The following is a 15,165-nucleotide window of genomic DNA, read 5'->3' on the forward strand; positions in this document are numbered from 1 at the left end:
GTCAGTCATCCCCAGAAGCAATATCTTTCATCGTCTAGAAATTTCCCCAGAATGTTCACCGTTCTGCGGTTCCTCCCGGCTATCGCGGTCGCGGTCACTTGGTGCACGGTCTCTAGTTATCAACAGATGGATATTTCTTTTTATTTCATTCTGGTTCTATTTCTATTTTGATATACGTGATAGATATGTATCATTTTAATTGACTCTGCATGCCAGATACAGAGTATAGACATTGGTCAATGGTATTATAGAAGAAAAAGAATATCATCGAATTGGATATCGATAGACTTATCGGCTTATCAGCGTGCCCCTCGACCCTCCCCGCGCCATGCAGCCTCTGTCGCGTGGTGGAAGGATAGCGCGCCTGCCGATTGGATTTCTCTCCTCTCCCTCTTTCCTTTTGATAGAACCAAGAGTCTAGACAGTTGAGACCATTCACCTCTTTCCCCAATCCTTCGATTTCCTCTGATCTATAACCATCCATTATAGTGAGGGCTATAGTGAGGGAAGGAGAATACCCGGTATTGCAAATACCACCCCAGGGAAATACCGCAGTGGGGAATAAAAAACCCGTGGCAAAATGCCTCCCAAGAGCGAGGGAGCCGCCCGTAGTCCCGAGACCGGCCTAGCGCGTGACCTGACTAAGTACTCCGTACTCTTTCGCCGTGCACCGCCTCGTCCAAGTGCAAAATGGTCTGGCGCTTGTTCTGGACCCGGTCTCGGACTCGCCACACTGTCTATAATAAGTATCTCTCCCGGATTATATTTAGATCTTTTGTGTGAAACTGTAAACCCCCCCAGCCAACCACTCTGGACGCCACCGTCCCGTTGGCTCGGTTGGGGTGATCCAGGTCGGGCTTCTCCATGTTTGATGCTGTACGATATGATACTTTTCGGATCGCGAGGGAACATAGTTCAAGAAAGGGAGGGAATATTGACTAGTGACTAGTTCTAAACTACGGAGTCTTGACAGGTGCATCCTATTCGGGAGAATCAGGAATTGCTTGTGACTGGCCAAGGTTTCCAACGAACGTGATGTCAACTGGTGCATAGCCTGGTAGACGACATCACCACTGTCCCAGTCTCGCCAACAAACGAGGATATCCATCTCCGTCCCCATCCCCCTTCTCCTCAACACGATTGGACGTCCCCTCCTCGCCAAGCCAACCATGAGGTTTGGCGCTGTCCACACACTCTGTCTCCTACCCCGGATCCCAAGACCCTGTCGACATCATCGAGGATGAATGCCATTCATGCCAATTAATTCATATCCCTCCTCGATCAGCCCTCGGGAATATCTCCCGCCTAACCCAATCAGGGTTAGTTGTCCTCGTGCGTCCTCGTGCTCGGCAAATCACCGTCCGATTCCTTTTCTTGGATGTTGTCATGGGCTTGGATACTGGGTGCCTTGCCTAGGCTATGACATCGTTACTTTCATGCGTCTGTCTTTCTTGTCGTTATTGGTGTCGCCTGTGAACTGTATTTGTACTCGGTATGCCATGGAGGTTTCATCCGTCATGGCTAGACTCGGCGTACACAGACTCGGTCCTCCGGCGGAATCGACTCGGATGAGTCACAGTCGGGTAGCCCCAGACTCGGCATGATATGGACATATTGATATGATCGTGATAAGGACGTCGCAACTCCACTCAGGATCAAAAACGGAAAAGTTACCCTGGTATTCAATATTCAATAATTGCAGTCGGAGATCCTCCTAGGTATCAGGTAAGTACAAACCTAAGGTACCTCACAGGGATGAGGCATATGTTTGAAAATGGTGAAACTGATCTTCTCGGTCCACCAATGAGAAGCCGTGCAGCCCGCTCCTGGCCGATTTCTTATCGCTTATCGCTGATTGGTGGATAGACTTGCTCATGACAAACGGCGCTGACTTAACTGTCTGTGTATAGATTCATGAGATACATTGGATGTAATTGGGGAAATACTATATCTCTCATACTATAGTGATCTAATATTTATCAGTCTTAATTCCGATATCTATCAAGTTAGTATCAACAAAGCCACAGAAGTTCCAAAAAAGGATAGATCAATACAATATCAAAATGCCCTCGACTGAAACCACGATAAGCAGAATACAATAGTACCTACAAATCAATACAAAAAGAAACTAGTCATTGAAGTGCAGTAATTCGCGCAGTTGATCAAGCATGGGATTGAGAAATTCCCCGACTTCTCTCCCTTAATAGTTTCAGACGATGAAACCTCTGCCTGACACTGCTTAGTACCTACTTACTTGCATTCAACATTCTTGATTGTGATGTTGATCTGCAGGGCGCCGAGGTTGGAATTTACCGTTTTTATCAAAAAAATAATTTTCATGATCTGAATCTTTCTTTGTGTTCATCTGCTTTTCCAAAGTCCTTTGATTATTGATTATTGGTTTATCTATCATCTTGAACAAAAACTTAAATTAGAAAAAGGATTCAGATAATACATAATAAAAAGCATTAACCAAGTGGAAGACACTATGTACAGTCATGAGGGAATAAACAACTGAATTATTTGATCAGTCAAATAGTTCTTTCCTTTTGCGTCAATCCTGCATGTTAATCCCTCATACTCTTTTCTTCCATTTTTCATCTTTTTTCCAATCCTTTTTTTCTTTCTTTTTTTCAGTCTGTGTGGATGCTCGTTGTTTACTTGTTTTGTTTCTTTCTTGTGGGGTATTTTTTATACCAACCTACCTGCCTTGTGTTTATCACTACTCCTTTTATCCTACGTAGTAGTCTCTTTGTACTAGATGCTCTGTACTACTCTATACTATCCGTACCTACTATAGAAACAACGTCTACTGTCTACTATCTACTATCTACTATCTCAGAAAAATGCGGTCTTATTTTTGATATATTTGTCCATGTCTATTCCCTGTCCATCCATTCATCCAGCTAAGTAACCAGGTAGATTCCCGATCGTCCAACACAATGCAGGTACACCCCTTCCCGCCAGATAAGGTCCTGACGATCCGATAACCAACCCTGCACTGAACATCATATCATAGCAAACCCTATCTAGGTACACCAGATCCGATCAGATCGGATCGGATCTGTTACAGAAACAAGGGACCCCGGTGCTGATCGTTGCTACCCGGTCGATGACCTAGCTACCCCGGCCGATCATTGCTGTCGCCGTCTCGCCCATCGCAAGATCCACTCTACCAGGACCCCGATGTCCTGCGAGATCTCTAGCACGTGCGCCATTTGGCGCTGTAGTTGGATCGCCTCGTCGGTGACGGTGTCGGCGGTGGCGTCGGCGTCGTTGGAGTCTTCTGGTGTGGGAGAGTCCTCGAGTAGTCCGGCCATGTCGATGACTGCGATCCGTCCGTTGAGGCCGACTTCTAGGCTGATTGATACTTTCCGTGGGGTGGTGCCGCTGGCGCTGGTGGGGAGGCCGAGCTGGGTGTCGGTTACGGTGAAGAGGAGCATGATGACGGGTGGGTGGGAGAGTTGCGTTCGGAGGGTTACGTCTACTTTGACGTCGTTGTTGGTGCTGTTGGTGTCTCCCTTGCGGGGGGAATCGGTGGGGGTGGTGTGGTTGTCGGTGTTGGTGTTGCTGCTGTTGGCCGAATTCAGTAGCCAGTTGAGCTTTAGCTCGTTGGGGTCGTCGTTGCTGAGGACGGTGTTCGTAGTCTTGGTGCTTGAGAGATTCTCGGATCCCTTCGGGGACGGGAAGCCGTTGGGAGACTCTTGCTGGATCTCCTCCGGGCGGTCGTTGTTGAAGATGGAGCGAATCATGTTGGCGAGGGATGCGTATTGGCGCAGAACCTGGATTTCGCTCGTTAGTATGACATCGAAGTGGGAATTCGGAGTAAGGGAGCATACAGGGAAAATCTCGGCAAGCTGGCGCGGATGCGCAAAGACAATATCCCGGATTGTTCGGCCCTGCGTGGACTCAAAAGGCTGGAACGTGTAGGTGTGCCACTTCTTGTATGGCTTCCCGTCCACGTCCACGGCAGACACCGACATGCGTCGCCGCTTTCGGCCCAACTGGTATGCATCTTCCAGCCCCAATCCCATGGCCGTCGCGGCGGACACGGGTGACCACCCGGGGGCCAGGAGCCCATCGTACGTGATGCCGTCGTAGGTGACTACCCGGAACTCCTGCGGGATGTCGAATCCCAACTGTCGGTAGATGTCCGAGCCGACGATGATGGGCACGTCGAGCGGGGGCTCCAGCCGCGCGACGAACCGCCGGTTGGGTGCCGACCCCAGCATGTTCGCATCGAGAGCCATGGCATCCGGATGCCCCTGGCTGTTGGTTGCGATTGTCGCGGGGGGGTCCGTCCAGTTGACTACCATGTCGGGCTCATCCGCGGCGTTGTCAACCCGCGTCAGTGGCTCCGGCCCAACCCAGTCTTTTGACACCCGGAGCGACGGATAGCCCTCCTCGCACTCGACGGCGACGCTCCACCTCCCCTTGAGCGACTCCGGCACGTCTTGCGAATGGTCGATCTCCATGTCATCCGACCCCTTGCTCTTTTTACACTGAGCGTCCACGACGCGTGCCTGCCACACCCAGTAATCCAGCCCCAGCCCGATCCGACCTTCCTGGTGGAGGAACGGGCGGCCAACATTTGCTTGACATAGACGTTCGTAGACCCCGGGGATTTTGCCTTGGCTCCCCTCAGCGTCCCACACCCGCCGCAAGCTCTCGTAAAGCCCTTCAATCGCCTCGAAGCAATTGACCTCCTGACTGAGCCGGTCATGCCGAGCCAGCCACTGCAGATTCTCATGGAACCCCGCAAGAGACTTCCAATCCCCGCGCTCCCCGTCTTCAGACGGCTGGATCAGGCCCCGCTTCAACACGGCGGTCGCCTCGTCGCGACTCTCCCCTTCCGTCGCCTCAGGCGTCGCGTACTTCAAGCTAACGTCCAAGACGGTATTCTCTCTCCGGTGGAACTCAATCTCCAAGTCCACGAAATTGCCCGCGATATTCAAGCTATCTTCCTGCCAGATCGACTCGAAGCCCTCCAACTGGCCCAGCCGCTCAATACCCTCTCGACACACCCCGCGGCCCGCCACCCGCGTGCGCAGCAGCTGCACGACGTGGTCAATGTTCCGCCGTCGCTCCTCGTCGCTGTCGCGCGGACCGCCCAGTTTCAGGCCGTGCATGCCCAGCGCCTGGATGTCGCTCTCATTCATCCCCGCCGCTGCCACCAGTCCGTCATGGCCGGCCGGCGACGGCGTGATCCCCGCGTATCCGCTCAGCGCTAAGAGCGCGGACGGCGAGCTGAAGGTGACGGGGTCGTCGATGACGCCCCCGGCGGCGACAAGGGGTGTCGCATACAGGTGATTTGAGGACGGTGGTGGTCCTTGGAAGGCGGAAGGAGTCCGTATTGACGGGGACTTGTGCGAAGCGGGGTGAGGTAGGGGCCCCGAGGGACGGGGGGAGGAAGTCAGATGGGTGGGAGTTGCGCCGGGATTCGGCCTGGAGGACGGTGTCGCCATGGTGTGAGATTGAATGTGAGAGAGTATAGACACTACGCGTGCGTCGCGTAGTCCACTATCAAGGCTGTTTCCTAAACACAGTGCGAATCATGCGCCGTTGCCTCGTCTCATCGCTGTGTGTAAAGCTGCGCCGGCAACATAATCGGATCCACCAGGACAGAAACCAAGCAACAAATGCTAGTCAAAGAGCGAAAATGTCCGAGAGAAACTGGTTGACGAGAACAGGGGTATAATCTGGAATGGGTGTTGACGAGAGTGTCCGATCGATCTATGATTCCGATCAATTGACGGAGACCGAAAACACGGCGTCACGTGAGTTTGTCCTGTTTGTCTGTTATGTCATTGCTGAAATTCATCCATCTCGTCCATCTCAACCTCATTCTCCCCATTCTCTCGACTAATCTCGTCTATCCTTGTCCTTGCAATTCGCAATATATAGAGACCATGTTTTCCCTCGCTACCCTGACGCGGACATCGCGCATTGGCCCCCGGTGGACTCAACTGCGCAGCGTATCAACCCTCGAGAACAACCCGCACATCGTCCGTCGCCAATAACCTCATCTCATCTCATCGGACCCCCACTAACATACTGTACAGTATGCCATCCCCTCCAACGGGAGTCACATTCTCTCCCTCCTCCCCACCGAACCCCCCAACACCTCCCTCGCCATCGGCACCACCACCAAGCTCCCCCCAACCACCGACTCCCTCCGCGAAAACCCCCACTTCCTCGAAATCCTGCAGTCCGTTTTCCGCGAGTACGGCCACCAAGACCCCGACGCTATCTCCCAGGCCCAGGTCATGGTGTCGACCTCCGGCGCGAACCTGAGCTCCGGCGGCGTGTTGATGACGGGCGCGCGCGGCCGCAGACGTCGCGAAAGCGCCGACTCCAGCGGTGGCGCCAGCGGTCAGGGCGGCGCTGGGTCGGCTGGTCGCGGCGGCTGGATCCATATGTCGGATGAGCGGCGGGCGCCGGAGTATGGCCGGATCGCGTGGCCTGAGGATATCTTTGGGAGTTTGGAGGTGGATGCCGATGGGAGTTTTGTGGGTGGGAATGGGAATTATCAGCCTAGTGGTTTGTGATCCTTTTATTTATCTATTGTGTTTCTGCTCTTGCGGTCTTGGTCTTGTGGGATGCGTGATAGCTGACTTGCTGGTTATAGGTACATATCGGCTTGTGACGAGGGATGGAATGTGAGTCTTTCTTTGATGGTCCCTCCGTAGCGTGTGGGCAAATGCTAACTTGGATGACAGTTTGGGACTGAGTCCGTTCATGCGACAGAAATTGGTCCAGAAGCTACGTGAGATGGAGACTCAACAATGATTATGATTCTTGGATATGGATCGTGTACAATACTGTATCATATCGTGTGCATTAATTATCATGACTAAACTGCTGGACGGTTGGCGTTATAGATCACCTTCGTCCGAGTAGCGGCTCGGGTCCAGCCCGGTACCGCGTTTTTCATGTCGAATAAGACTCTTCGCTTTTACTTCCCAAAGAAACTTGTGATCCGCTGCGACCCGTCTGTCGGTTTAGCATGTCCCGTCTTCGCATGCTGGGCGGAGGTAGCACTACGGGTTTTCCTCCCGGGCGTCCCTCCAATCTTCTTCTCAGACGACCCCTCGGTCTTGGGCTTCTTGGGACTCTCCTCCGACTCAGACCGATGCTCCCTTTTGACGGGCGTCACCGGTGGTGCATCAGCACCTTTCTTCGCTCCGCCCTCTGACTTTACAGCACCATCTAGGTCCGGGTCCGGGTCCGGCTTCTTCGCATTGGCGAAGAAATTCGCAATGTTGCTTTTGTTTTCCTTGCTGCTGACGGGCACGATGAAATCCGGCGAGTTGTTTCCGACTTTGCCGACGTCCTTGGATACGGGGTAATACTCCAGCTCGCCGTCGTAAGGCTTCAGGATAGCCTGTAGCTCTTTGGACCACGTCCTGCGATGGGGGTCCAGCCACGTCTTCATCGCCTCGCTGTTGGGGTCCAAGATGACCGGCATGCGGTCGTGGAGGAATCTCAAATCGGAGTTCGTCGACGTGGTGATGACCGTGTAGCTGTAGAGGCTCTCGTTGGATCCTGTCATCCAACCATCAGCATCAGTGGTGTCTACAACAAAAGTCGAAAAACGAAGGGGAAAAGAGAGGGAAGAATTACCCTCATAAGTAACATTATCCCACAACCCCGCAAAATACATCAAGTCACCGTCCTTACGCTTCACAAAATACGGCACCCTTTCCCGCCCCCCAGGCCCCTTCTTCAACCACTCGTAGAATCCCTGACAAATAACCACGCAGCGCTTGGTGCGCTTCATCGACGTCCACATTCCGCGGTCTTCGCTCAGCGAGTCGTCCCGGCAGTTGATGGTGCGCATGAGCGAGCCGTAGTCCGGTTTGCGCTTCGTCCAGAAGGGCACGAGGCCCCATTTCATGCTCTGGATTTTGTAGGTGGGTGTGTCTTTCTCCGCATTCTGTTCTGTCTCGGGTGATGACTGCTGCTGCTGCTGCTGCTGCTGCTCCGGTTCGTGGTCGGGGACACTGTCGGAGGGAGCGGGCGACGGGAGCTGCGCGCAGTAGACAGCACCGTTGTTGCCCGGGGCGAAGTTGAAGGTTTCTCGAACGTCATCGTCGTCGGGAGCTTGGTCGACTTGGAGGCCTTGTTGTTGCATGCGATTGCGGACGTAGGCCATGCGCTGGGGTATGTTAGATCGAAGTAACTATATATTTATAGTGGCTGGTGGGACTGGGGACACACCACGCCTAAGGCGTATCGGCCACACATTATGATTTGTGGGTGATCTACAGAGGTTGAAGATGTAGAAAATACGTGAAGTTAATGAAACAGTTGAGATGGAAGTAGGCAAGAATGTAGAATGAGAGGAGCAGTCAAGAATGTCGAGCAGTGGGATGAAGTCATGTCATGCGGGAAGCTTGGGCCAAGAAAGTCCGCGGAACAAATCCATCTTCGTCTTTTCCGACTTCACTTCTTCCACTTCCACTTCCCTTCATCCTCGGCTCCACCACGTTATATCTTACGACTCATACTGTCACTAGACCGATCTTCCAACTATCTACACATAGACTCACATAAAACAACTCAATCCCACAATGCTGGGTACCGCAGCCCGGCACACCAGCCGATCCCTCACCCACAACCGCCACCACCTCACACGGCAACCCTTCTCAACACGCCTCCTCCAAAGACCTCAATCCGCACCACGGCAAGCCCTCTTCCAAAACATCAAAACCGCCCAGTCAATCCGCCCCATCTCACAGACCACCCACCGCTGGAAGCGCGGCTTCCGCGAAGCCTCCAAAGGCATCTGGCGCAAGAACCCCATCCTCCTCCCGCTAGCGCTCTTCTCCCTCGCCGGCGCAACAGCCCTGTTCACCTACGTCGCCTATGTCGAGTACACGACCGTCGGGCCCCAATACGTGCGGTTCCCGCCGCCGGTGGCGGACGCCCTGCGCACGGGCGTCTACTACACCGAGGTGGACATAAACCCGCCTAGGGCGCTCCAGGCTTACAAGGATGCGCTGCGCATGGCCCTCGAAATGGGCATGCACCCTTACTCGGATGAGGTGCTGGGCATCAAGTTCCAGACGGCAGCGATGTTGGAAAAGGCCGGGCTGATCAAGCCTGCGATTGAGGTGCTGGAGCGCGTCAAGAGGGAGATCCTCGAGTGGGTGGAAATGGGACATGCGATTGCGGGAACAGGCGGCGGCGTTTTCGGCGTGGGCTTGACTGGGGAAGATAGCAAGGCTGTCACTGCGCGGCAGCAGCAGCAGCGGCGACAGCAGCAACTAAAGGAGCCGGGCAAAGAATCAAAGTTAGAGATCAGCGGCGACGCCTCGCAGAACGTGGAGGATCTGCTCAAGATCGAAGCCCACGAGAGCGCCCTGCGCGACAAGGCCTTCAAAAAGGCCGTCGGCATCTGCATGAAGCTCGGCGAACTCTACGCCAGCGACTACATCCAAGACGACAAGGCAGCCGAGGCGTCCCAAGAAGCCGCCGTCGAGCTGTGCCTGAAGGAGCTGCAGCGCCGCCAACACCTGGGTCTCCCCATCGGCCGCAGCGGCCGCCCTACATTCTCTGTCATGCGACAAGCCCCGGCGAACAACAACAACAACGACGACGACTCCGTCGACAACGACCTCGACGACAACCACATGGACCCCTGGCTCAACCTCGCCGAGATCGCAGCCGCGCTCACCCAACTCGCAGACACCTACAACGAGCGCGAGCAGTACGAGCTCGCACTCCCGCTCTACGTGCGCGCCCTAGAAGTCCTCCGCACAGACGAGCGCGACGAAAAGACCAACAAAGACTACCCCTCATGCCGACAGGCCGTCCTCCTCAACGACATCGGCGGGACCCTCGCCCACCAAGCCCAGCGAAAGGCCCCCACCGCCACCGCCCAAGCAGCCATCACCAAAGCCTTCCGCACCGCGACGAAGGACAGCGAGACCGAGGACGCAGATATCACCCAACGCCGCGCGTTCCTCGCGCGGGGGATCAAGTTCCTGCGCAGCGCGCGCGACCTCTCGCAGCGGGTCCAGCCGCCGCTGCGCGACGAGGAATGCGACCTGTCGTGCTTGTTCGCGACGCTCAATCTGGGCGAGTTGGCGGGTGTGCAGGGTCAGCGCGAGGAGGCGCTCGCGCTGTTCCGCGAGACGGTGGAGATGGCGAAGAAGATGGGATATCCTGATGTGGAGAAGATCGCGGAGGAGGGCATGGAGAGGGCGCAACGTTTGGAGTAGTTCTTCCCTTCGCTTCTCCGTCGTTTTTTTTTTATATCTTTTTACCCTTCTTTTTCTTGTGTTTCGTAGAGGGTTTGTGAGGGATATTTGATGTAGAATATATATATGTATTTGTTTTCTCCATGTGGATTTGTACGGTGACATGGAGTAGAATAATAGACTATTGATTCCCTTCTTCGGCCGAGTTGGCTGGTTGAAGAAATTACGCTAGACTTTATTCCATATAAAAGGATATATCACCCACCTTGAAACTCATAATATATATCTACGTATGAAGATGGACAAAGAAAAGAGGAAAGAAGAGAAGTACAGGGTGCTGCTTCATTGCTCATGGACTCATACAACAACCAATAACACAGCCATAGTGTTCCTTTTTTTTTTTCTGTGACTTATTTTGATCTTGTTCCTTTCTTTAAAAAGTAAATCAAAGTGAAAAAAAGATATTGATATTTTTTTTTCTTTGGGATTCCCTCTTTCCGTAACGGAAAAATATTAAAAAAAAGAACAAAAAAACTCCCTCCGTCACATAAACCGAGCTCCCTTTGTTTTACCAACAAAATTTTCTAAGCCCGCGACATGACACCCCAGGCGCGGATCTTGTTGTCGGTGTAACCGGCGAACAGGGTCTGGCCGTCGGCGCTCCAGGCGAGAGAGACACACTCGGGCTCGTTGCTCTTCTTGCCCTTCTCGATGTACTCGGGCTTGAGCTCGTCGACCTTGCTCTTCTTCTCGAGGTCGAAGATGGTGATGCTGGTGGTGGTGGCGGCGCACAGCCAGTAGCGGTTGGGGGAGAAGACGAGGGCGTGGATCTCGTCGCCGGCGTGCAGGGAGTACAGGTGCTTGGACTCGTTGAGGTCCCACAGCATGGTGGTGCCGTCCTTGCCGCCCGAGGCGCAGAGCGATCCGTCGGGGGAGATGGTCACCGTGTTGATGTAGCCGGTGTGACCGATGTGGTCGGTCTGCAGACGGCAGGAAGCGAGCTCCCAGACCTATACAAGAATTAATATCTTTCTCCCGGCATCCCACTTCTTGTTATGTTCTTTGCTCCTCTCAAGGAAAGTGAATATCCTCAGGCATTGGGTGAATGTTGGTCTCATGGCCATTGGCTCTGAAGTAGCAAATACGTAGTATGCAAACATCATTGGAGATCTCACTTTCCAAGAGAAGACAAAGCGGCAGAAAGATGATATAACATACCTTGACAAGCTTGTCCCAGCCAGCCGACACAATGACGGGGTTCTGGGGGTTGGGGCTGAAGCGGACGCAAGAGACCCAGTCGGAGTGGCCCTTATCGGTGATGGTGAACTTGCAGTCACCGAGGGTGTTCCAGAGCTTGATGGTGCGGTCACGTGAGCCGGAGACAATCTGGCGGTTGTCGGCGGAGAAGGAGACGGAGAGGACGTCGTTGGTGTGGCCGGTGAAGGTGCGGGTCGACGCGCCGGAGGACAGCTCCCAGAGACGGAGGGACTTGTCCCACGAGGCGGACAGAGCGTAGGCACCGTCGGAGGAGATCACCTATGTTCCCTATTAATCATCCGTCTTTCATCATTCCACCTCCTCGTCCACCTCATTCCATGTCGGTTTTCTTCGGGATCCGAGGAGAAAGGTGAAAAAAACGTACACAGTCGGACACAATGTGGCTGTGGCCAACGAGCGACTTCTTGGGGTAACCGTAGGCCTGGTCGTCGCGGGTCAGGTTCCAGACGATCAGAGTCTTGTCGCGACTGCCGGAGAGCAGCATGTTGGGGCTAAATGCGAACGAAAGAGACAGAAGATCGAGTCAGAAAAAAAACGTGCCCATCATTCCAATCGCATATCAAATCAAATTCAATGCTCAAAATGCCCCTCCATCAATCACCCCGCTGAATTTTTCTTCATTCTCCAACTCCATTCCAACTCGTACATCCAAACCAAGGGCAGGCAAAAAAAAAAACATCACACCATAATGAAAGAAATAGAGATCCTTACTTCTCCAGAGAGGTGGCAAGGGAAGTAACCCAGCCATTGTGGCCCTCGAGGGTGCCGCGAAGGACCAGCTGCTCAGACATGATCGGAGTTCCGGACGTGACGATGGGGAGGAGAGAGGGAGGAGGGGGGGAAAAGGGGAGTGAGGGAACTGGGAAAAAGATGGCTCGTAACGACACAGTTTCGGGATCAGTATTGGCGATGAGGGAAACGCGGGATTGAGCCCTAGTCCGGTCCCGCTTTGGTTTGGGCTGTGCGTGGACCAGCCCTAAGCTTAAGCGAGTCACGTGTGCTCTATACAACTGCCTCTATAGATCCCTAAGTATCCCCATTTGATATCTCCTCTGATATCTCCGTTTAATATACAGAATTCACCCAAATTACCCCATCACTACGGACTACCGTAATCTAGTCAAACACCTGCACCTGAGGCATCCGCCCCAACCCCTTCCCCCCACCCTGCTTCTTCTCCTTCGCCGCCTGGAATCCCGTCGCGCTGTTATCCCGCACATGCCGGCGTAACATCTCCAGGATCTCCGACTCCTTCCATCGCGACGGTACCGGTCGGTACGCCGCCTTGAAGGCGCCCACCGTCTGTTTCCACTCGCCGCTCTTGGCGCCCGTACGCTGCCACGTATCCGTCAGCGTATCCTCCTTGGGGGAATCCTCCGTGGGGGGATCCTGCGTCGCCCAGTAGTAGATGTCCCAGTCATTCTCGTCCAGAAACCGGTCGTACTCCTGCAGCTGTTCACGCGACATGCTGCCGAGGTAGGCGTCGGCAAAGGTCGACATCAGCAGGTCGGACTCGAGGATGCCGCGCTTTCGGCTTTGGTCTGTATTAATCAGCATCTATCTGTCTATCTTCGTAGTTGAATCGCTTTCCCCCCGGGCCCCCCCGGGAATCATCGGGGTAAGTCAATGGGTCTTCCAATGTTGTAGAGGTCCCATCGCCTTTCCCTCGGGTACCAGGGTACATTCCCAGAAAACATGAGCAGGGAAATAGTAAGGAAGACATACACAACAACCTAGCCCTCATGGTGGACACATCCTCGCCGTCCCTCTTCAACGGCTCAACCTTAAACGTAATGCCCTCCATCTCACCAACGCCCAACTCCGGCTTCTGCGGTCCGCTGCCCTGGCGGCCCCCCGTGAAGTGCTCGACCTTCCCCGGGTAGGGGTCCGCGGGTCGGTAGTCCGGGTCGACGGAGCTGAGCATGTCGGGCGGGGCGGGCTTGTCGCCGACTTTGGGAAAGTCCTTTGTCATGGTTGAGGTTGTGTTGGGGATGGCTTGGTTTGGTTGCTGTTGCTTTTTCTTGTCGTTGGAGTCACTGTTGAGGCGAGGGGCCGAGGTGCCGAAGGCGCGGGGGAGGGTTGCTGTTGAGGCTGTTGGGAGGGAAAAGGCAGCAGGCCGGGCGAGGCGGCTGATTAGGGTCCTGGAGAGGGACATCTTGGTTGGGTGTGTGATGTGTAATTCAATTGGAATGGTATAGGGAGAGAAGATGAGTTGGATGAAGTTGGGGAGACGGAGAGTCTAGATAATTTCGGGATTGACATCATCCGGAGAAATGCGGGTGTTTGTTTGGTTTGTTTGATATACACCAACAAGCATTGCGGATTACATATAGGATTTCTTAGGCTAGTTACTCTGTAGATCTATTGATATACAGATTAGCATGTCTATAATAATGCAAATGCAGAGTCCAGCCTACTACACTAATTACAACGCATAAACCAATATACCACATTCCTAGCTAAGCATCATAGGTATTGAAACAGTGTACCGTGAAGAATATCCGAACTACATAAGGCTCCAAGCCAGACCAGAGTAAAGACCCCATCAATGCATCGAACTCCGCTGGTTATAAGCCACTCCTTCAACCTCCAACCAAAAGCAAGGTGGGTATAGTCCTCGTCTAGATGAGATGCTTGGATCTGTAAAATGTTAATTGCCGCTTGAACGGGGCCAGACGGAAACGAGGAGAGAAAGGAGAAAAAGAGAAGGGGAACGAACCGGAAATAAGCCCGCAGATAAATAACCTGCCACACGCCCAAACCCACCAGCATCCCCATAGTGCCAAACGCGAACCACTTGACCCGCTCATTCGTGCTCTCATTCGTATCACGCAGCTTCTGCTCTCTCGACCGCAGGTACTCCATCTCGCTCACAACCTCGGAGACCATCTCCTCGATGCGGCGCAGGTCCGCCTCAACGGGTTTGAGCTTCTCCTGGACCTGAATGCTGGACCAATCGCGGGCGTCGGCGCCGATGTCAACGTCGAGTTCGATCGCGCGGCGGGGGTTGGAGTGGCCTTCTATATGGGGTTAGTATTGTACCTCGTCATGAGATTCCCCAGCATCCAAACTTCAACATTCAACAAGGAGTGAAGGCGTCGTTTCAAAACGAGAGGGAAAAGGGAATACGCACGCTGCGAAACAAGCTTATTCTCAAAACACACATCAAACGCCGTATCAGCGGGCGACGTAAACGCCTGTCTCGTCTCGCCCACCACATCCTTCGGCCTCCCATGATCATTACCCAGCGCATCCTTAATCTAAACCCAACAAACACAGCCCATTAGCAGACCGCCTCACTACACCCCCATCAATCATCCACAACTAGTGGACACATAGAGGACTAAATAAATCTGGAGTAAAAGGGAGAACATACATGCATATTAACAACCATCCCATCCCCCTTCTGGCCGTCCACAATAGCAGTAACAACAACCAGCTGATCCTTCATGACGAAGTTGCGAATACACCGCTCGTTCTTGCTGGTCGAGGCGAAGAGGTCGAATTTCAGGGCGGACGAGAGCTGCACCAGGAGGAGCAGCGTGAGGCCCAGGATGGACCTCAATGAGAGAGTGGGGGTCCCCATTGTGGACTGTATTTGCAATGGGGGTGGATTGTGTTGGAGAAATGTTGAGGGGGGGTGTAGTGAAGGGGACGGAAAGACAGCTGGTCGGGAGTCGTT

The 15,165-nt window shown here is 53.6% G+C and overlaps 5 protein-coding genes across 5 annotated transcripts; 2 read left to right on the plus strand and 3 right to left on the minus strand.

Moving 5' to 3' along the window:
* Window positions 1-2,883: 2,883 nt before the first annotated feature.
* On the minus strand, window positions 2,884-5,077 carry BDW47DRAFT_102208 (RNA polymerase II mediator complex middle subunit MED1). Its single transcript, XM_024811815.1, has 2 exons — window positions 3,840-5,077; window positions 2,884-3,782 (listed from the first exon to the last, which is right to left on the minus strand). The coding sequence occupies exons 1-2, from the start codon at window positions 4,473-4,475 to the stop codon at window positions 3,135-3,137; spliced, it is 1,284 nt and encodes a 427-aa protein (XP_024674091.1). The 5' UTR covers window positions 4,476-5,077; the 3' UTR covers window positions 2,884-3,134.
* Window positions 5,078-5,872: 795 nt separating this feature from the next.
* BDW47DRAFT_5677 (uncharacterized protein) lies at window positions 5,873-6,884 on the plus strand. The gene is made up of 4 exons (XM_024819336.1): window positions 5,873-6,005; window positions 6,063-6,540; window positions 6,629-6,659; window positions 6,720-6,884. Exons 1-4 carry the CDS (start codon window positions 5,910-5,912, stop codon window positions 6,787-6,789), a joined length of 675 nt encoding a protein of 224 aa, XP_024674092.1. The 5' UTR covers window positions 5,873-5,909; the 3' UTR covers window positions 6,790-6,884.
* Window positions 6,731-8,344, minus strand: BDW47DRAFT_5671 (SOS response-associated peptidase). The gene is made up of 2 exons (XM_024819333.1): window positions 7,624-8,344; window positions 6,731-7,545 (listed from the first exon to the last, which is right to left on the minus strand). Exons 1-2 carry the CDS (start codon window positions 8,153-8,155, stop codon window positions 6,956-6,958), a joined length of 1,122 nt encoding a protein of 373 aa, XP_024674093.1. The 5' UTR covers window positions 8,156-8,344; the 3' UTR covers window positions 6,731-6,955.
* A 131-nt stretch (window positions 8,345-8,475) lies between these two features.
* Window positions 8,476-10,348, plus strand: BDW47DRAFT_102213 (TPR domain protein). Its single transcript, XM_024811816.1, has one exon. The coding sequence runs from the start codon at window positions 8,574-8,576 to the stop codon at window positions 10,224-10,226; it is 1,653 nt and encodes a 550-aa protein (XP_024674094.1). The 5' UTR covers window positions 8,476-8,573; the 3' UTR covers window positions 10,227-10,348.
* Window positions 10,349-10,789: 441 nt separating this feature from the next.
* Window positions 10,790-15,069, minus strand: BDW47DRAFT_116225 (40S ribosomal RACK1 domain-containing protein; the record flags this gene model as incomplete). The annotated part of the gene is made up of 10 exons (XM_024814896.1): window positions 10,790-11,215; window positions 11,424-11,741; window positions 11,848-11,974; window positions 12,195-12,342; window positions 12,495-12,499; window positions 12,610-13,024; window positions 13,209-13,638; window positions 14,199-14,503; window positions 14,617-14,743; window positions 14,860-15,069. The coding sequence occupies 10 exons, from the start codon at window positions 15,067-15,069 to the stop codon at window positions 10,790-10,792; spliced, it is 2,511 nt and encodes an 836-aa protein (XP_024674095.1).
* Between the last annotated feature and the right edge of the window lie 96 nt (window positions 15,070-15,165).

Source organism: Aspergillus candidus (genome assembly GCF_002847045.1).
Source record: "Aspergillus candidus strain CBS 102.13 unplaced genomic scaffold BDW47scaffold_10, whole genome shotgun sequence".
Classification (NCBI taxonomy): domain Eukaryota; kingdom Fungi; phylum Ascomycota; class Eurotiomycetes; order Eurotiales; family Aspergillaceae; genus Aspergillus; species Aspergillus candidus.